The sequence below is a fragment of the Haliotis cracherodii genome, unplaced genomic scaffold (assembly GCF_022045235.1).
Source record: "Haliotis cracherodii isolate W230 unplaced genomic scaffold, xgHalCrac1.p SCAF_43, whole genome shotgun sequence".
NCBI lineage: Eukaryota > Metazoa > Mollusca > Gastropoda > Lepetellida > Haliotidae > Haliotis > Haliotis cracherodii.
This window is the reverse complement of record NW_027266301.1, coordinates 599,568-622,138: the sequence shown is the minus strand read 5'-3', so window position 1 is coordinate 622,138 and position 22,571 is coordinate 599,568. Positions and strand designations below refer to the sequence as shown.

The 22,571-nt window shown below is 38.8% G+C and overlaps 2 protein-coding genes across 2 annotated transcripts in view; both read left to right on the top strand.

Moving 5' to 3' along the window:
• The window catches only part of LOC139441717 (B-cell receptor CD22-like), a 328,007-nt gene that overhangs the window by 167,420 nt on the left and 138,016 nt on the right, over positions 1 to 22,571 (top strand). The window lies entirely within an intron of this gene.
• The window catches only part of LOC139441735 (uncharacterized protein DDB_G0286299-like), a 79,858-nt gene that overhangs the window by 23,227 nt on the left and 34,060 nt on the right, over positions 1 to 22,571 (top strand). Inside the window, exons 8-10 of the mRNA XM_071222526.1 lie at positions 5,882 to 5,914; positions 6,373 to 6,417; positions 7,879 to 7,976. Coding sequence (XP_071078627.1) covers positions 5,882 to 5,914; positions 6,373 to 6,417; positions 7,879 to 7,976 — 176 coding nt within the window. The remainder of the gene's footprint in view (positions 1 to 5,881; positions 5,915 to 6,372; positions 6,418 to 7,878; positions 7,977 to 22,571) is intronic.

The following is a 22,571-nucleotide window of genomic DNA, read 5'->3' as shown; positions in this document are numbered from 1 at the left end:
ACAAGAACCTTCATATCAATGCAGGGAAATGAAGGCCATATATTACGCCATCCTGGAATGGGAGATACATCTTTCCCAATCGTCATCCTCATAGCCACGGACAACACCACAGTAGTGGCCTATATCCAGAAACAGGGAGGAACCAGATCATGCTCCATTATGACGGAGACTGCACGATTGTTTGCCTTGGCAGACTTCTTCAATTGCCGGATGGAAGCGAGACATATACCAGGGAAACTGAACATCCTTGCGTCAGCCTTTCATGCCAGAGGAGAATAGTGGCAACAGAATGGACCTTACATCTCAAGATCTTGGCTTGGATAACCAAGTTATGGGACACACCACACCTGGATCTATTTGCCACCTGCCAGAACAACCAACTTCTGGTTAATGTCAGTCCAGTTCCCGACTCAAGAGCTCACCATATCGATGCAGTATACATTGGACAGGTCTGTTTGCTTAAGCATTCCCACCATGGTCTCTCGACAAATTCATCCATAAGGTGGAGGAGACGGATTGAATAATAATACTGATTGCTTCAATATGGCCCAGCGGGGCATGGTTCCCAAGACTACTAATGGAAGAACCTATCCAGTTACCTCTCTGTCGAGATCTGTTATGACAACCCAAGTCCATCATTTCCACGACAATCTGTCTTGCCAACATCTAACTGCCTGGAAGTTATCACACAGAACATGCAGACATCCGGATACTCTGATCTTGCCTCAGAAGCAGGGGAAAGATCATTGAGACTTTCACCCTCTGTTATATATGACAACAGATGGGACAAGTTCGTCCAGTGGAGAAGAGGACAAGGGGTTATAACTAATACTATATCAATCCCTATGGTAGCAGATTTTATACTACATCTACGTCAGGACAATAAATTCCGACATGGGACGATAGAAGGTTATAGATCGGCTCTTCACTTTCTCCACATCTATGGTACTATTGGCACTGTTAACGGAACCTTACAAGCCCATGGCTAAAACTAGCTTACTCCAAAAAGCCATCCTTCCTCCTAGCCATGGCGACAGCAGCAAGCGTTTCCTACACGATTGTCTGCACATCCTGTTCAAGGTCGCCCCTACACCAGCACTCGGAATACCAAGCTGACTAACAGTGTAATGATAACACATATACTACTCAAAATTTGATAAGGATCACTAGATGATATGTGTGTAAGTTACCACAAACATAACAAAAGACATGACTCTGACTCAGAAACGTGTTTAATCATGTTATGAATGAAAATTCATGAACGGCATGAACTTGTATCAATATGGAATGTTTGAAATCTGCAAACACCAAAAGGCATTTCATTAAAAAATGTTAACAGCAAACAAGAGAAAGAATTACACAGTTATGAGGGATGTCCCTCATTACACTTAGTCGATGAAGTGTCAATATCGAGTATGACCTCCCCTTGCATCAATGACGGCCTGACAACGTCGAGATATGCTGTCAATAAGCACCCGGATGTTCCCAATGGGAAGGTTGTTCCACTCTTCCACGAGGGCATGTCCGAGCTCTGCCAAAGTCGTGGGTTGTGCTCTACGGCGTGAAAGGGCAACCTGCAGCATGTTCCAGACATGCTCAGTCGGGTTCAAGTCCGTCGAGCTCGCTGGCCAATCTATGCGGACAATTGTCTCCTGCTCAAGGTACTGCTCAACCACCCTGGCGCGATGAGGACGGGCGTTATCATCCATCAGGATGAACTCAGGGCCAACAGCACCAGCGTAGGGTCTGACGTACACATCGAGGATCTCATCCCAGTACCTCACCCCCGTCATTGTTCCTCTCTCCAGGACATGAAGATCTGTCCTTCCATCTCTGTTGATTCCACCCCAGACCATGATGGAACCACCACCATAACGGTCATGTTCACTGATGTTGGCATCATGGAAACGTTCACGTTGTCGTCGCCACACCCGCTGCCTCCTGTCTGTAAAGTCCAAACAATACCTGGACTCATCGGTGAACAGAACTGGAACCCAATCGTTCCGTGTCCAAGTGACATGATCTTCAGCCCATTCCAATCGCTCCCGCCGGTGTCGAACAGTCAGGGGGATTCGGACACATGCCCTTCTCGAGTAGAGACCTGCATTGTGAAGACGATTCCGTATCGTCTGAGTGGACACATTCACCCCCGAGGCGTTCAGGAGGTCGTTACGTAGGCTGGTTGCTGTCCAGAAGGGATGACGTCGTGCCTGAAGAGCCACAAAATGATCTTGGCGTTGGGTTGTCGACCTCTGACGACCACCCCCATGTCGGTGTGCTGCTGTACCAAAATTTTGCTGTCGGGACCAGGCCCTGCTTACAACGCTCTGGCTGACGTTTAGTGCATTGGCAACGTCATGTTGTGATTGCGTTGGGCATTGCGTAGATAAACGTAGTGTAAACACTCAATTGAGTTTAAAGTTTCACAATGAATCAGACACTGATGCCTGATTGGAAATCGTGCAATGGTAGCAAAAGCATGAACTGTGATGTGAAACGCATTTCCCATGGCATGAAATGCACGTGCAAGTGTGTTGGAGACGTTTTTGATTTCACTTGAACACAATATTGCCAGTTATGCAGTTATTTTGTTTTTTTATTAAGAAAAATATCTATGATCCTTATCAAATTTTGAGTAGTATATATAGTAATGAATAACAATGGACAGACAAAGAGACAATGACGTTGCTCTGGACATGGGACATATGGGCGTGATGAACCGTCACAGCTCAGGGGATGATCAATTTTTTAGGCAATAAATGACTTACTATAAGTAACAGTAATTAACGGGAAGTGATATGGTAGCCCAGGATGGCTGACAGTCAATATACAATGAAATGTTGGTGAGGAATAACAACGGGGATTAGCATCTTATAAATACTGGCATTTAAGTTATGGAGTTATGGAAATTAACAATGAAAACTATTGTTTGATTTTTGTGTACCACAATCTGGTATTAATAAAACAAAACAATGTACCTGGTGTTTGTAGAGTGTGAATACTGGAAACTGAAATCAAGGCCATTTGCTATACAGTTATTTCATCAAGTTATGTTTATTCGTAAAGTGCAAGTTAATAATATACTGAGTCAAATTAAAAACTTCACAATTTTAAAAGTAATCCCATATATGATATACAACGGACAAATGTATCAGAGAAGGATTTTAATTAACGGTGGTAACCATAATTTGTTCCAAGCACCTACGGTATTTGGTAATAACATCAACAGTTTAAATCGTAAGTCCATTAGCGTGTATGGCCACCATGTGTGTTGACAACTGCCACACAATGCCTCCGCATGGACTTTGTGATGCTTGTGAACACATGATTGGGAAGACGATGCCATTGTTGCTGCAAAATGGTGCCAAGATCTTGCAAATTCTGTGGTTGGTTTTGGAGAGTGCGCAGACTTCTGCCAAGAGCATCCCAGACGTGTTATATGGTATTGAGGTCGGGAGACTTTGACGGCCAGTCCATGACGTTGTCTTCCGCATTCTGAAGGAAATTCCTTGTCAAAATTGCTGTGTGGGGTCACACGTGGTCGACGTGGCCGAGGGCGATCAGCGGTGGTACCCGTTTGCTGTAGACGCGTCTGTAAATCATAAACAGTGCGTCGACAACCCATTGTCCTTGCAATTTCAGCTACAGACGTTCCTGTCTGCAACATGCCAATGGCACATTCACGTTGCACATTTGAAAGGCGTGGCATGACAAATGGCCGTAAAGACTTTTGTTTTCTTGTGTTTTTCTTTTTTTGTTAATGACTGCTAATAAGTATGGCTGAAAACACGTATTATGGCCACGTGACCAGTTGCACGTGAAAAAACACTTTTGCCACTATAGTGCTGTGCACATGATTTTGATTGATTCACCTTCACATAAACGGGTGTTATCTGAAGACAATTCGTGGCCATTACTGTTTAAATACACAATAAGGGCCCACAATGATAACCGTTCAAAATGTTAAAATTTTAGGAATGTGAAGTTTTTAATTTGGTTCAGTATAGTTCCAATTTTCAACCAAAATTAATTTTCAAATATACATGAAGTAAACTTTCAGATACAGATCCACAAAAAGAGCAAATGTCATCACTAACTTCATTTTCAACAGTTCTTTTTAGAATATAAATCTGTGCTTAAAGTCTAATGATCTAACGTCTTTGGTACATGTTCTGAAATGAGAAAATACATATGTCCATGAAATTTTTAACTGAGCCTACTTTGCCTTTTTCGCACAAGGCTGGGTGATTTGTTGCAGTAATAAAAGATTATTGAAAAAGGAACCTTTTGTGTGTGAATCAATATGTTTTCTATTTTTAATATTTTCCATGATTTTTAAAAATTTAGCATCATGTGATTATATTGTAATATTGTTCCTTAAATGTGATATGTTTCTGTTAGTTCGCCAAAAGACAAGAAGCCCTTGTTGGTCTAGTTTGTGCTCTTCATTTTTGAGCTTTATTACTATAATTTGGTTATTGTTTCTAATCTTAAGCTCCTAGCATTTCTGCAGCAAGAAGAAAAACATAAGGTGACACTGGGTCACCTTGTCAACAGCCTCTATCATTTTCAGTTACATGGGATGTTGCATTTCGCATCAATACTAAACCCATTTTATCACAGTCGGTCTCAGACCAATGTTTTTCCAAAACTATTGAAGAATCAATGAACAATAATAAACCTGGCTTTTTCATAATGTTATTAATTCATCAATGTTACCGAAAACTTCGTTTGGATCATCTTGACTGTCGGTTGCTAGAGTAATCCTAACACCTGCAACTCTTGTATCAGTGTAATATAGTTCCCATTATGATCTTGCTTGCTTCTGTGTATGTTCACTTCAATTTTATTGTTTACACAAAATGGTTCCCCCTGTGGCATTTGATTTAAACAGAGTGAAAATACCATTACAATCCCGATTCATGATATGATCATCGTCCTTAGTGATGTGTATATCTTAAAGAACTATTACTGAAATTAATTCATTAGTCCAAAAGTCAATCCCTTCTTTACGCATATTTTCTTTCTGGCAATTAGCCTATTTTATTCTTATTCTATTAGTCATTAACATTGTAGTAGATTGCTTAGCTTTTGCATATTTTTGTTGTTGTGGTATGGCTACTGAACTGAAAAATCTATTTGACATTAAGGTTTATTTGTTTGTGTGTTTATCTGTTGTTTAATGCCGTACACAGCAATATTCCAGCTATATGACGGTGGTCTGTAAAAAAATGAGTCTGGACCAGACAATCCAGTGATTGAAATCATGAACATCGATCCACGCAATTGGGATTGATGACATACTTCAACCAAGTCAGCGAGTCTGACCACCCGATCCCATTAGTCACCTCTTACAACAAGCATAGTCGCCATTTACGGCAAGCATGGGTTACTGAAGATCCATTCTACCCCGGATCTTCACGGGTCTTCTGACATTAAAACAATAATTAGAATTAGATTTGGAAGTCATTATTATTTTGTCAGAATATATTTTTGGAATCACAGACATGAGGCAAATGTGAGTGTGGAATATCACCAGTTCAGCATGTACAAGACAATTCATTCATTCATTAAAATCCTCTGAACAGATTATGGGGTATTATACCTCTTATTCAAATAAGTAATTTCTCACAGTCTTGTTCAAACTAATATGTTATACAACTGAATAAAAGCAAGTTTCTGTGTCTATGACAAACTGGTTTATATTTGTGATCCTGCAATAGCCTGTCATTGTGATTTATTTGGGACATAATTCCTGTCATTGTTGTCACTTTGATAGCTAAAAGCATTATTTCACAGTACCGGTAGTTGTGATATACCTGATGTACCTTTGTCATTCTGTAATGTATGTATTTTATCATACCATGTATTCATTTTTAAGATGCTGAGAAGAACAAAAATAAGAAGAAAAAGGGTAAGTATTTTATATCAAATTATTGTATACATGGTTTTGAAAAATAAAGAGAGCCAGATACGTTGGTGAGATTCAGTGCTGCCTAAAAACATGAAAAAAACACTTAAGAGATACTTAAGTACTTACAATGTCTCATGATCAAGTGATAGTTATTCACTCATAAGACATGTTATTTGTAAGATTCGGAATTTATCTAGACCTGCTCAGAGGCCAATCAGTCTGCAGCAGTCTGTTTTTCAACGATGGTACTTCAACCATCCACTAAAGTAGAGTTCCTTACATATTTGACATGCAAATCAAATCAAGGTGAGGTAAGTAAGGGAGATGCCTTTTCTAATTATGTATTGGTTAGTGCCCTCCTGAAGGATGATAAGGACTTTCAATGCTTGATAATACCTTCATCGGTGTATGATGTTGGATTGTCAACAATGGGAAACCTTTGACTCTGTTTGTTTCAGATGACAAAATTCCCCTGAAGCCAAAGAAAACACACCAAAGAAGAGGTAATATTCAATAATTGCTCATAAGTTGTTTGATCAAGGTTGCAACATTCAAGGTCTCAGTAAAGCTTTCAAACCGTTTTACTGTTACATCTGAAGAACATTTCCAAATTTGACGCATCAGTGACAAAACTGATGTCCTATGCAATTCCCTATTTTATCTTGTGCCATGTTTTATTCAGGTGAACAATTTACTTGCCTTTGCATGTATTTGTGATGAGTGCCACCGATGGGGCAAGACAGCTCACATTTTCGCGAATACCTGGTATCATCACATTTGATAGTGATTCATAAACACATGCTCATGATGTTTACGGAATCGTACAATCAACTCTGCTTTTAGCAGACAGTTCTTATGAACTGACAGTTACCTCATGTTTTGATACATATTGTGATTGTTGGGTCAAGGATTTTGAGAAAAAGCAGGTGGTTTTGCACATCATCTGTCAAAGGTGCACCCCTGGTACTCTGGTGAACATTGTGTGACCAAAGTCACACAGAACCTTAATTAAAGTGTAGAAATGCATGATAATACATATTAGATGACTGTGAGTGTCTTCAGTGGTTGTGTGCCACAGAAACCGGCTTGATAATCAAAGAATAAGATAGGCTACCTCTAAAGTATCCTCAAATATCTCAGATTGACTTTGACAACTAACAGACTGCCATCATTAGCAAGCCACATCACAGAAGTGGCTGAGACAAGTTTTCACCTTGGAATGGTGTGCAAGATAACTGTTTCTTATTTGTAACAAATCTCAATCCTGCTTATCGGCTGACAGGGCAAGGGAGCAAAAGTTCAAAACTCTCATAGTCCTTGTTTTTTAAAAACCCATTGTTATTCCATGGTAGGATATTCACCAATTTAGATATATATGACCACTAAGAATAGGTCTCTCCAGATGTACTGACATAAAGTTTTAAAGTTTCTACACAAAAATATAAGATGTGTATTAATTCACTTATGAAAACTTTCATATGTAGAAACTCGAATAATGATGTTTTTGGATGATCGAAGCTTTTGTGTAATGAAATCTTTGCTGCTTTGATATTTCCCTATGTCAGTCGTAAAAATGCTTGAATCACTATTGCCTTGTACGAATACACTAGTTATTAGACAATTTCTTAACTGTTATGCTTTTATTTGGACATATTCAAAATGATTTATAAAAAAGGATTTGCATCAGTTGAAACTTGATGAGAAATATTTTCACAATAAGATCTGTTCAAATATACAGTATCAATGAAAACTCATGGAATTATATACAAGTATTTAGTTTGATCGATTGAAGACAAATTAGCTTGTAGAGCACATCTCCACCCCAGTTTTCTGTTACTGACTGAAGACAAGCTGTTTTACCTCTGGTACTCGGGTTATTTGTGAATGCACCGGTTGATAATTACCTAATTTCCTAATGGAACAAGTTCACAGCCAGTGACATAACCTGCATGTTTCGCTTACAGGTGATGTGTATGAAAACACAGTTCCTGGCCAGTTTGGGGATGGCACCTATGCCAATGCCGGATATGTTGCCGATGATGGAGATGCAGCACCAACTGAGGTAGTAAGTTCGATGTTTCTTCAAACAACAATTACTTTATGATTTTATGTATATGTATATGTATATGTCAAAACAAAATGGTGATACTTTATGGTTTTGTTAGATATTGTCTTCAACAGCTTTGTTTTGTTTTCAAAACTGGGAGGTGTTTAAACATCTCAGGGATAGCATATCAATAATATCTCCTGGAGAAAAAAATCTTTACTATATCTTTACTATTTAAAAGAAGCACTTCTGTAGGTCAATAAAAGTTCGTACATGACAGATAGACAACATATTTTGTTTTCATGACATCATGACCTATAGTACATTTTGTTTTTTATCTGAAGTTTATGCACTATGCGCATTACATATACATAGATACATGCATGTACTTGATTGTTCAAGGTTACACACAACCAAATGTTTTCCCATAGACTTCTATAGTAACATTATGATTTTTTTTTAAATAACTAAGCATTCAACAGCTATTACCTGTACGTGTGTGCACAGTTTGGCCTTAGAGCAGCAATAAAAAAATAAAAAATGACTAGCTTAGCCAGCTCCTTTTCCGAGTACCGGAAGCTAAACACAGCGCCCCCAGTTTCGCACCAAATGTCACCTACTTGAAAATAGCTGTGGTCACATTCAGCATAAGTCATCATGTTGAAAAAGACAGTACTAAATATAGAAAAACATGGTCAGTTTTAATAACTGGATGGATGTACATTTGAAAGACATAAAAATCTTACAGAATATCCTCCAATCACAGCCTGCAGATATCTCTCGATCTGCACTGAAGGCTCCCTACGAATACCGCACTGTCCAAACTGGTTCTGATTTGGTGTTGTAGAACCTGTAGACAAATCAGAATATATTTGCACTTGTCAAATCTGTGATTTATGTATTGTATATATATGTAGCTTCTCAGAAAAAAAATGGAAATTGGATTAAACTTCACTACTTGTTCCTATCCAGCATGTCTATATGGCACCAGAATACATAGTTTTCATGCACAGAAAGAGTTGTGAGAGTTTAAGGATGTACACTTCATCAATGTTTTACAAAGAGTATTTCTGTTTTAATAAAGAAGTTTCTACCTTCATGCACTGACCATGGGAGTTAATTCATATAAGAAGGGGGTCAAGGGTCATTTCTATAAATGATTGAGGCTGCATAGATCATATCACCCTAAAATATTTTTTCGACTAAACAAATCTTTAAACCTCAAAACCAGTTACAATACATATTTAAAATTGAGAAGTGGTCTGTTGTTTGCCTTACTTTGCTGACATCATCAGAACATAGCAGAGTCTGCTACATTCATGGAATATGGTTTTGACACTCATGACATGATGCGATTGATATTGTTTGAGATTGCTCGAACTTACACCATCCATTGTTTATATAATTAAACACTCAAATGGCTGTCAGCATTTGGTAAATCATCTATGGAGGGGCTATCACAAATGTTTGTGCTTTCATATACTTCAAAAATCAAAGTCAAAGTATAATCACCTATGATATAGGCTGGTGACATAAGTACACATGGAAAGGAATCAGAAAAAAATCTCACAATTGGACAGAGCATGGACTTCAGGCCAATAATAAGCAAGGGACACATTAAGCAGCTTTAAAGTCATCATATATGTAAGGCTGGATAATGAACTTTACCAGAAAATTAGGAAGTAAAAGGGTGCATTGTTGCCAGCAATCTCAAACACTGACCAGTGAACCATACCGCCTAATAAAGACGAGAAATGGAAATGGACCCTCAAGTAGAAGAAAGCTCTTTGAAACCACAACATGGAAGGAAATTACACTTAACTCTTTTGATTTATTTAGTTAAGACTTTAAAATACTCACAGGACATCAAACATCCTTACTTGCTAATTTCAGTTATTTGCCAGTTTCAATGAAACAAAGTTAAAATTCCATATAATTTTGAAAATGTACAGCTTATCCTGACATAAATGTAATTCTTTTTATTCACAATTAACAGTCTCATGCAATGCCAGCTTAAAATAGTGTTTCTCTCCAATAATTTATGGGTTTATAGGGGAATGAAAGATACAATGCATTTTACTAAACAGGGGAGATAATTCAGTATTGTCGAACACTATCACATTCTTTACAGATGATTTCAGAACCATAATGTTACATTGCAAAAGAGCCAGTGCATATTATTTTCATCTATGCAGGTTCTGGGACTGGTGTATAGCCCTTATTTCATTTTTGCAAACTGAAAAACTGCACAGTGGGGCATTAAGGGAGCACTGTTAGAAATGTCTAGTGCATGAGGGTGATCTTATCATGGCACTTGATAGTGAGCAACAGAGGAACCTCAAGGGACTGGGGTTCTTAAATGTACTTAATGTACCTACATGTCCAAGTTCCATAACTTCTACAAAGTAATAGAGCGCAGCGAGGCAAAACAAGGGTTGTCGATCACACACTGCCAACACCGGACTTCGGATACAGCTTCTACAAATGCCAAATTTGATGTCGAAACTCCTACTTCTTCTGCATGAGTGCACATATACCTCCCCAGTCAACATCAGGCATGCGAAAAGCTGAAAAAAGCGTTCAGACAATATCAAATGGCAAACCAGGTTGGATATAACAGCCAGGAGTCAGTTCTTGAGGGGACAAAATAATTATTTGAAAGTCATATGAGTGAAAAAAAAGTCTGTTTTAAGAAACTTAATAGAAAAATAGAATCATTCATTCACACAAGAGCACCTAACAGAAAGATATATTTGTATGCTACATTGTTTACTATAAATAAGGGGATGTGTGACATATTCTGCTGTCAGAAGTGTACATGCTTCATACTCAAGATAACGGCATCGCGTAACTTGACTGGCAAGTGATTGACACAAGGCAGAAATTGTTGTGGCAGTGGTGACTTTATCCTAATTTGTTGTCAAATTCATCAGTTTCAACAAATTCAGAAGGCAGGAGGAGGGTTTGATGGACGGAGGTACCCTGGGGGGTTCGTGCTGAGTTCGACCACAATACGAAGCAACATTCATTTCCAGGCCATCCAAATGCTCCATTCAACCCAAAATGTCCCCAACTTCACTGTCATTGTCCCCCGCCGCGCGAAAGAGCGAAGCGGGGGATATAGTATTCACGACCGTCCATACGTCCGTACGTCCCACCTGTTTGTTGCCGCGATATCTCAAGAACTAAACACTGGATTGTCTTCATATTTGGAACTATGGTGTATATACAGACTCTGCAGACACCAGTCGGTTTTGGTGACCTTGACCCCATTTTCGAGGTCACAGCAGGCATATCTGCTTTTGGAGTTGGAAAACGGTGTTGCCGCTATATCTCAAGAACTAATCGCTGGATTGTCTTCATATTTTGTACTAAAGTGTATATACAGACTCCGCAGACACCAGTCGGTGTTGGTGACCTAGACCCCATTTTCAAGGTCACAGCAGGCATATCTGCTTTTGGAGTTGGAAAACGGTGTTGCCGCGATATCTCAAGAACTTATTGCTGGATTGTCTTCATATTCTGAACTATGGTGTATATACAGACTCCGCAGACACCAGTCGGTTTTGGTGACCTTGACCCCATTTTCAAGGTCAAAGCAGGCAAATCTGCTTTTGGAGTTGGAAAACGGTGTTGTCGGGATATCTCAAGAACTAATCGCTGGATTGTCTTCATATTTGGAACTATGGTGTATATACAGACTCCGCAGACACCAGTCGGTTTTGGTGACCTAGACCCCATTTTCAAGGTCAAAGCAGGCAAATCTGCTTTTGGATTTGGAAAACGGTGTTGTCGCGATATCTCAAGAACTAATCGCTGGATTGTCTTCATATTTGGAACTATGGTGTATATACAGACACCGCAGACACCAGTTGGTTTTGGTGACCTTGACCCCATTTTCAAGGTCACAGCAGGCAAATTTGCTTTTGGAGTTGGAAAATGGTGTTGCCGCGATATCTCAAGAACTAATCGCTGGATTGTCTTCATATTTGGTACTATGGTGTATATACAGGCGGGGGACATTTCGTCACTTTGTGACAAATACTTGTTATTTTTAAATTTGCCTCCATGGTGTATCCATGGTGAAATATAAACAGAAAAGCATGTAAAGTATGAATTACTGAAATGTGCACACACCCTACAGGTTACACACAACCAAATGTTTTCCCATAGACTTCTATAGTAACGTTATGATTTTTTTTTAAATAACTAAGCATTCAACAGCTATTACCTGTACGTGTGTGCACAGTTTGGCCTTAGAGCAGCAATAAAAAAATAAAAATGACTAGCTTAGCCAGCTCCTTTTCCGAATACCGGAAGCTAAACACACCACCCCCCGTTTTGCACCAAATGTCACCTACTTGAAAATAGCTGTGGTCTCATTCAGCATAAGTCATCATGTTGAAAAAGACAGTATTAAATATAGAAAAACATGGTCAGTTTTAATAACTGGATGGATGTACATTTGAAAGACATAAAAATCTTACAGAATATCCTCCAATTACAGCCTGCAGATATCTCTCGATCTGCACTGAAGGCTCCCTACGAAAACCGCACTGTCCAAACTGGTTCTGATTTGGTGTAGTAGAACCTCAAGGAGAGCAATAATGAAACAGTCATGCAAGAAAATGTCTGTTTCTCAATGTTCTAAATGGCTCTGTAAATACCTTCTCTGAAACTAATGTACTATTGAAGCTGAATTCTACCATGATTTGAACAATGCTTGATTCTGATTGGTTAAAAAGAGGTTGCCTTTTAGGAAAATGTGCGATCATCAAGATCGTCAGTCAACTTAGTGCTACAGACAATGTTGCAAAAATAATGTTTTTCTCTTTTTCCAAGAATAAATAGCATCTCGTCTGACAGAAACTCTGCACAGATGTTTATCACCATAGAAAGGTTGAAGTGTTATGAAAGCAATAAGATTGAAAGCTATTAGGAGTGTATTTTCAGGAAACATATATAAGTTATTAAAAGCATTGTGTGAATTATAAGGACAATAAGGACAAATTATGTAATGGCTCAAGTCATTCGTGACCAACTGGTGTCATTCCAGGACAAGCCGAATGGTGACTCGTGCCACTCTAGAAGGATTGGTGTATGGACAACAGAACTATTCAGACTCAATCTAATAACTCAAGTATAACTATTAACTAATGTTTGAGTCCAAAAGTAATACAGTTATTGCTTTTTTGAAAGGAATTAAACCTCTTTAAAAAAACCAGTATTTAGTGCTTGTTTAAAATACTACCTTTAATATAGTAAACAAATAAATAATAACGGGCTTATATCTCGAAAACGTAGGGCACAAAATAGAAGTACCCTACCTTTTGATAGTAATGAAAGGGAAAAGTGGGTCAATTTGTTATTTTTGTAAAATAAGGCTTAAAAAAATAAAAGAATTGGTTCTCAGGCAATGTCTTGTGAAAATATAGTGCGGATGGAAGCCTTTTTTTGTTTTTTGATTGTTCAAACAAACTAGTATGAAACCAAATAAACAGTTGTGTACAATCAACCCGGGAGGGCCTCTCTAAATAACTATTCCTTGATGCGTAAAATACTGGAATACAGTTTTTGACTACCAGTGTGTACATAATACACACATACAATGAACTTCGATTTTATTTCACAACGCGAAGACCTTATCATGAGCACACAACACTGGAAGTAGCCTGTCAACAAATACTTAGTAAAGTTAGTCCTATTCTTGTAGTATCTGGCTATGAACCATGAAAATCCGGGGTCGAATAGGTCTCCAGCAACCCATGCTTGCCGTTAAAGGCGACTATGCTTGTTGTAAAAGGGTCAGGTGGTCAGGCTCACTGACTTGGTTGATGCATGTCATCGATCTCGATGTTCATGATTTCAATCACTAGATTGTCTGGTCCAGACTCGATTATTTACAGACCGCCGTCATATACCTGGAATATTGCTGGATGTAGCGTTAAACAATAAATAAACAAACAAACAAACAAAATTATCTGGCTATATAAGTGTTCATTGTGTGTCTGGACTTGTGTTTGTACTCCATTATATTACTATTTTATCCAAGATTTCATTAAATTTTGTGGACATTATTTTCAGCGATATCATGTATGAACTGATCGGCAAATGACATCAACTTACCATGAACTCATCTTGAATCATTAGAGATACAAAGTCTTTGGTCTTCCTATCACTGTGTCGAAATTTCTTTTCAGTTATGATATTGGCCATGACATAAAGTATTTTTAAAACAAAATCACCCATAGATTGGGGAGAACATGTGTGAAGAGCTGATTGCTCTTTCCATCTAATTTTACGAGACAAATACACATGTAGTCGTACTCTCTGGCTATGAAACATTGTCCAGCATGCAGTACACAAATACCACTGAATTTGTATATCGTTATGTCCAGTTTTTTTTATCATAAATTTGATTATTTCATTGACCAAATTTGCAAATGGCAGAACAAGCACACAATTGCTGCCATGACGATAAAAAAATGAGAGTGCATTTGTAAAGCTGTGTGCATGTAAAGGGAAGTAACTGCACGCTATATTGTATCACATTGTTTTTGAGTATTGTAGCATTTCACTGCTTGGGGTGTGTGTTCGAGCCACAGAATCTTTACGGATTTGGAAATAATTTTTTTTTTTTGGCCTTTGTTATCGTAAAACAACATTTGCATGATTATAGAGTTATAACTGAGAGATGGAAACATTGTGACAATGCCACCGTGGCAGTATTTAATGGAAAAGCAAAAGTGGCAGACAATAGGTATGCTACCAGCTGGAAAATATGAGAGTGATGTTGCCAGGTGTTTTGTGAAAGTCAAAATGTGTAACTTCACGTCTTGCTGAATAACACTATTGATATGATTTCATTTTTGTCCCTGGCTGCTGTGTTTATATACGTTCGAGAAGCTGTCCATCTCTCAGAAAATAGAGTTAGTTTGGCCTTCGCTATTGCATCTCTTGGCTTTACGAGGTCTATGACAGATAGCGGATCTAACTGCAATTCTTGTTTTAACCTAGCCCGGGCTGGGGCATGGTCTTGACATTCTAGTAACACGTTGTCAATGGTTTCAGCCTGATTGCAAGATGAACAAACCTTGTCATAGTGCTTTTTGTGACCAAGTCTGAGGCATGAGATAGCAATTTCAATTTTCCTTTCATTTGAGTATGAGTTTGGCTTTCGTTGGACCTTGGGTTGAATTTTGTATATTCGTATAGAATATTGTTGACTGTGTTTGGCCTGGAGTTTGAGTTTCTGCCACTGATGGCCTGAAGTGCACTTAGCGAGTCTGATAGGACGACTGCCTTTGCTTCCGGAAGTTCCGGTATGAGTTTGATTGCATGATGAATTGCCTCCAATTCAGCTGTGAATACTGACTGACCATTAGGCAAGCGAACTGAATGTGCGGGGGGTTTGGAGCTGTGTAGATTTGGATCCTGTAACCAGCACTGTTGTTGATAGGATTCTTGGATCCGTCTGTGTATATATGGGCCCAGCTGTCCCAGGTAGTTTGAATTTTAGTGATAGCTACTGATCGTAGTAGGGTTGGGTTTTCTCTTTTAGTGACTTCTGATGTTAAAGCAGTGTCAACTTTGGGAGTTTGTAAAGTCCAGGGAGGATGTAACCCTTTGTAGTGACTTTCTGGAGGCTGAACGTCATCACAATTGTGACTTCGAATGAATTCCCGCACTAATATCCCAGATGGCTTTAGTGAGTGATTTTTTCGAGCGAGGGTTTCATCTCGAGTTTTTTTGTCTTGCCATATCTTTTGAACCAAAGGGTTTGATGTTCGTCCCCGTATTTCTTGTTATGCAAGGCATTGTTTTATATGCAGGGATAAAGACTACCATGTGTTTTGTCGAACTAAGCCGGAAATAGCAATCAGCTGTGCACATATGTTCTCCCAATCTACCGATAGACTAAAACCTGTGGACCACAGTTCACAATGGATCAGGACCGCCTCCGTGGTCTGGTGGTAGAGCGTCCGCCCGGAGAGCTTAAGGTCCAGGGTTCAATCATACCAAATGACGTTAAAAGGTAGTACTTGTTGTTACCCTGGCGCTCGGCATTAAGTGGCTAAAACAAGTTCTGGTTGGCTCCGAGTCAGTATACTGTGTCTGAGTGGGGTATTCATGTTAAACTGCGGCATGGTATCTCAGTTGGCTAGCACTATAAATGGGCATCAGTACGGACAAGTCCAAGCAGCCACACACATACATACATGCGCGTCGCTGTATAAGTGCAATAATCTTGGACGTGACGTTAAACCCAATTTCACCTCACCTCACAATGGATCATGTTTCTTTAGAGACATGCATGAGTGTTACTGTCACACACCTGAGCATAATGCAACAAACAACATATTACATATTAGTATAACAGAAAAGAAGTTTGATGCATTGATAGGAAGCAATAGCATCTTAAATTACTATTTTACTACGAATACATTATTTTAATTGCAGGTTTTACTATATATCTTCAAAATAATGATAACCATAACCAGATGTCGGATACTTTTTTCACATGGAACATTTTGACAAATTACCGTTGAGGTTCGCGCAATCTCGCTATTTTCATCGTAGAAACAAAATGTTAACATTTAGTAATCAAACTACAACAAATATTACAAGTCAAAGTATGGCAGTTATGATATGTGTTCATTTTCTGTCAACTAAGGTTCGTTTTAAGTTGTCTATGGCATTAATATGATCGTGGTTGCTGTAAATAACGGTGAGTTGGTAAGGAGATCTTATGGAACAGGCAAACAGAAGTTGTACGTACTGGATGGACACCGAAATTCATGTAAATATTATTGAATTAATAAAATAGATGACATAGATTACAAACATGAGTCCAGATATACATTTCAACACTTTTTATTGCCGATGGTGTAACAACAGGATTAACTTGCGCATTTCATTACAGATTTGTTGATATTCTTTTTCCAATGAAAGATCATGACAAGACATAGTTTTAAGTTAGGCTTATCTACCTAACATAACTTTTTCATACAGATTTCAAGGACCAAGTTAATACCTTGGCTTTTCTATGAGATCAGCTTGTTTACTGTCATATACTGTATGTCATATCCGAAGGTCGATATTGCGTGGTCAGGGTGCCATGCTTCACTTCTCTGGATGATCTACCATCGTTCCTCTTTTGTGACAAAGCTGCCACACCAGCCATGGTTAGGCTTGGGGTGAATGTGATTTGACAGGCTACAGTGTTTCTTCACCCTGGGCTAAGTCGTTATCGAATATCTTGCTTCTGTTAAAAGCCGAACTGGCTTTTCGTTCTTTATATTATTAAGTGGGCACATATGTTTAAATTGACAATACCTAGCCGTTATTAAAGCTGTGGTGAGTGGAGCTAAGAACATTCCATATCTATGATAAAACTCACAGCTCACTGAGCTTATAGCGTGTTCGATGAATGGGTCTTTCTCTAGAGATTCGCATAAATACATGCGATGTTCTGCCGGGATAGGGAGAAACGTACTAGCTATGACTGTGTATAGTTGTAACATAGCCGAACCTATCGTTTTAGTCATGGTAGCTCCCAGTCTAGACTCGTAACGCGCGACAGTTTTTTAATCTCTTCGTCGGTCATGTTATCAATTTTTTCGATGGTATAATTTTCTCCCAAATATTGGGAACATTTTCCACCGGCTACCAAAGCCGCGAGTCTTTCTCTATGTTTATCTAAAGATTTATCTGTAACTTGTTGATCTGCATCAGATTCTTTTAGCATTTGTTCGATGAGTTTGTTGCATTACATAATGTAATACCTAAGGAGATATTTAAGTCTAACATAATATAATATGACATATCCAATACATCCCGTAATAATGAACTGTTGCGAAAGAATGATGATTTCGAACCACATTTTATGTAATATTAACCGCTAATGTTCAATTTGCTACATTTTGCTATAAATTTGCTATAATTTTGCTATAATTTTGCTACATTTTGCTAAGCAATTGCATAAGCAGCTGGTTGATCGGTTTTTAATACGAGTTTACAGTGCTTCGTTGCTGCTAACACTTTTCTGACTTTGTCACGTTCACTCTTGGTATAAATGACATCATTTTCGCGTAAACATTCCTCGAATGAATCTCGGTCTTTGCAATGAAACAGTGCTACCCATTTGGTCTGCTCTCTGAGATCTTTCAGGACAGAGTTGTATTTTTGAGTAAGTACCCAAACGCTATGTTGAGTATGCCTTCCGGAAAATGCTAAATACGAAAGCATATCTTTCTTTTTTGTTAATTCTTTACTCGCACTGCAGTCGTCTATTACGAAAAGGGTTGATTCTCCTTTGTATTTTTCGTGACATACTCGGAGACAGTCTTGTAAACGATCGCCCGGATCGACTCTGTGTACCCCGTCGTCATTCATTACCCAATCTCTCGATAAGTATGTTTTATTAACGCTTATAGTCTGGCACAGAATAATAATATGATCGAAAACGTCCCGATAATGACTTTGTAAAATATCTAGAATAAAGGCTGTTTTTCCGCAGCCCGTTTGCCCGCATATGATAGCGCAGTGCGGATCTTTAGGTAAAAGATTATCAATAGATTGCTTGCACGAATCTCCCATTTTGTATATTAAGTTGCGCATCCATAATCACGTACAAATATATGTTTAATTTACCAGCTGATTCCTGGAGCTTCGTTATCTGTATGGTGACACCCTCGCTAGCATTTTCTATTCTCCTCCCACTGCCGTGTAATTGGTCATCGTCCGTTGTTCGCGTGTCGAGCCATAGCGCGTACTTCGAGGTGAGGTATTCACCCATCGATACACTCCCGAGAGACAGATCTTTCACGACCGCGTTAACTTCCGGAGAACGTTTTATAGAAGGAAGTTTTTTAATCTCATCCCACTGGTGATACGCTAGCATTCCTTGGCTATATAGTTGATTAGGAACGCCCTCGATAGTCAATTCTATTTTCGTAATCTTGGGATTGTAGAACTTCTCGGTATTTCTTTTAAACGCATCGGAGGGGTCCTCGAACAACATTAAAATACCCTTCAACGACCTCGTGGGGACGTTTAGATTGATATTCCACATCATATCTTTTTTGTCCCTCGTGATCGCAGCACGCGATCGTACAAAATAGCTAAACTTCCCGAATACTGGTTACGAATTTGTCTGGCTAATTCGGGATCCGTTATCATATCGTACTCGAGCGAGATATTGTCAGTGGAATAGCTAGCATCTTCAGCGGATCTGTTTACTCTACCGTAGTCGTTAAAAGTGAGTTCGTATTCTAACCTATCGCCTAAGGATGCTTGATAAAAAGGCATGTTAATCTAGTAATTCAAAGTCTAGGGGAATATAGAATCGGTTACCTAATGCGTCGGCAACGGCCTTATCTTTTTCGTATGTATCAACACCATTAGGAGCACCTACGCGCAGTCTCAATGTGTTCTTATTACAAATACCTTGGTACTGTAAGTTTTCCCGCTCTTTATCCATTCTCCAGAGATCCATGTAACAATAGTATACATCGCTATCGTCGATACTCAAAACCTCATTACCGCTAATTTTAATAGCGATTTTCTTAACGATAGCATGACCTAAGTTCTGAACCGGCTCCCTGTTAACGTCGGTAGAATTCAAAACAATCGTAAATGCTAGTCGGACAGTTCCCGGAACTAACACATCGTGTGCGCCGAGATTAGGAAAGCGAACCAGAAGCGTTTGATTCTGATCGATGGTACTAGGGTTATTAGTTATAGTAACAGACTGACGAATTGCCTTGACCCCTAATGGATATCGAAGTCTACGTTGTGGGTCCGTATTGCGAAGACATTGTTATATTGAAAACATGTACCCTATGTTTAATATAAAAATGACTGATTTTGATATTAATGACTTAGATCTAAGTACCTTTGGTGACCCAATCGAAGATACTGATGAAACCAGGTTTAGTAGTCTTAACGATGAACTTTTACAATCAACCGTCAATGATTATTACGATGCATTAAAAGATGATAAAAATTATGTTATCCCAATAGGTCGGGACTATTCAAAGTTTATGCTAGATAGTAAACGAACATTGCGAGTGCGTGACTCTCCGCATATTGAGCTTATGCATTATAATTCTCGTAAGCCCCTAGCCTTGTCTACTATAGCCGGCAGATATAGCCGCGAGTTTGTTCGTGATAAATTAGGTTTTGTAGAATACGGACGACTTCCCGCGAAGACTACTAAGGCTCTTCAGACTATGAGGAAAGAACTCGTTAATACAGATGATTTGGAAGCAGCCTCGATGGTGGCCTCGAACGGACTCGGAGAAATCTTAGATACCTACTACGATAATTCAACGTTACAGGTACCACATTCAGAGTTCAGTATTAGGGAATTACGAGGTCTTGACAAGGCAATGCAAACTATGCGGGGAGAACTCATCAATAATACAGCCAAGCTATCCGAAATCGACAAGCATATAGCTCAAGAGAAAACAAAACTCGAACAGGCGGGCGATGAGTTCAGTAGACGCCGCGTTGCTGAAAGATTGCGTAACTTAGAAGAGGAAAGATTGGCCCGCCTCGAAGCAGCTTCCAGTAATAGAAAGGCACTTCGTTCGCAAATCAGTCAAATTCGAGAAACTATCGATCAAGTCCTCAACGATGACACTACACTGGCCAATAAAATTAAAACATTGTTCAGAGAACAGGGAATAACAATTGCTAGTATTTTAACCGCGTTGGGATTTATCATATCGACTTTGACTCTCTCGTTAACAGGTGGCACAGGTGGTAGTACACCGCCTAACGATAAAAACGGTATAAGAGAGTGGATAAAAAAGCATTTAAAAGCATTAGGTTCAGCACTGGGAAAGCTAGCTGAGAAAGCTGCGGCTGCACTTCCCGGTATAATTGGGAGTGTTGTTTCCTGGCTATTGAATTTATTAGCTAAGACCACCACTTGGCTTAGTCAAAACTTGTGGGGGTTGATCGTAGCAATTGCAGGGTTGTTGTATGTATTCGCTAAAAACTATTTAACTAAATCAGTTCATTAACCAAATCATGAGTAAACCAACCGAGACTCCACCCACTACAAGCGCTGTTTTTTCATCGATATGTATTTGATTTTTAGCCGCAATATGCGGTGACACTTGTGCATCAGTAGATGTTTGTGAAACATGTGGTGTTTGTGGCTTTACTATTCCCTTTTCGCCCGTGATCGTTTGCGTTATTAATTCGACATTCATATCTGAATTTATACCTGGTTTTTGTTGATCGGTAGCGATAACAATTTTATTATTATAACCGATCACTTGACCGATCTTAAGTTCCATATTACTCGGAGACATGTATAGTCCCGGCGCATAAACAAAGTCCACTTTGGATCGAGCGTACTGTAATGCATCTTGAAAACGCTTTATAGACGATGGTATGTCAACTGGTGAATTAATGGCGTCCTCCACGTTTGCGACAAACTGTTTTTGCGCATCGAACGCCGTCCCAGTACCTATAATGGACGTTCGTGTTTGCGATTGCGCACCGAGAATTGCCCATACATAAGTTCTTATCGATTCATTAACTCTTTCAAATCCTAGGTTAGTAAAATTATTTTCCGTTTTATCATTAAGAAATTCATTCCAAGCGTCTGTTGTATCGTTTGGATGCACAAACTTTGTTATAATATAAGGAATGCCACTCTCAAAGTTCATATGATCTGCTCTAAACTGTTTATCCGAGAGAGCAAAGCTTGAAGGGATCACACCCTCTTTAATTAAATAATCGCTTTTATCTTTAATAGTTCTTTGTCCAGAGTACGGAATACCTAGACCATGGCTAGGTCCTTTAATGCGCCAATCTTTACTCGTAGAAACATTAAATTCATTACAAATACGTTCGAAGGCCCTCTTATCATAAATATTATTGGCGTGATTCCATGCTGGATTCAGCGGTAATGGAGCAATAATTTCTTTAAGTATACGTCTAATCTGATAGTACACGTGAAATAATATAACAGACTTATATAGTTTAAATCCTGGGGCATTAACAGATACGCCACATCCCGTTGTGGCACACAATACGGCAAAGTTTAACTGATTCTGCCAAAATTGCATCGGATTGTGAAACCAATCGTTCACCATTTTATCGTTAGTTGCCGTGAAACTGTATTTTTCAAAGATATCGTGGAATTTAACTAAAAATTCAGCACCAGAGGCAGTTACTATAATCGATTGATTAGTAATGTATCTCGATTTCATATTTAAGTTATGATATAGTATCATTGTATATTTAATATGTATGTTACACTCCCGGGAATAACAAATGGTCAGTCTATTGAACTGCTTCAAACTATCGATAACTCGGATGGACAACTCGAAGTCGCTCTATGCGATGTAACGTATTACCAACGGTGGACCAATATAAGTGCTGCGAGAGGAAATAATGAGATAATAATAACACATGAAAGAGATAGAATTATTACTATACCTGATGGGTATTACAGCGTAAGCTCACTCAATGATGAATTTTTTAAGCCTAATGGAGCTAGTCTCACACAAAATGAGGCGAATGGTAGACTGAAATTATCCCCTGGAATAATGGGTGTAATTCCTTACAGGAACTTAAGAATTACAATTG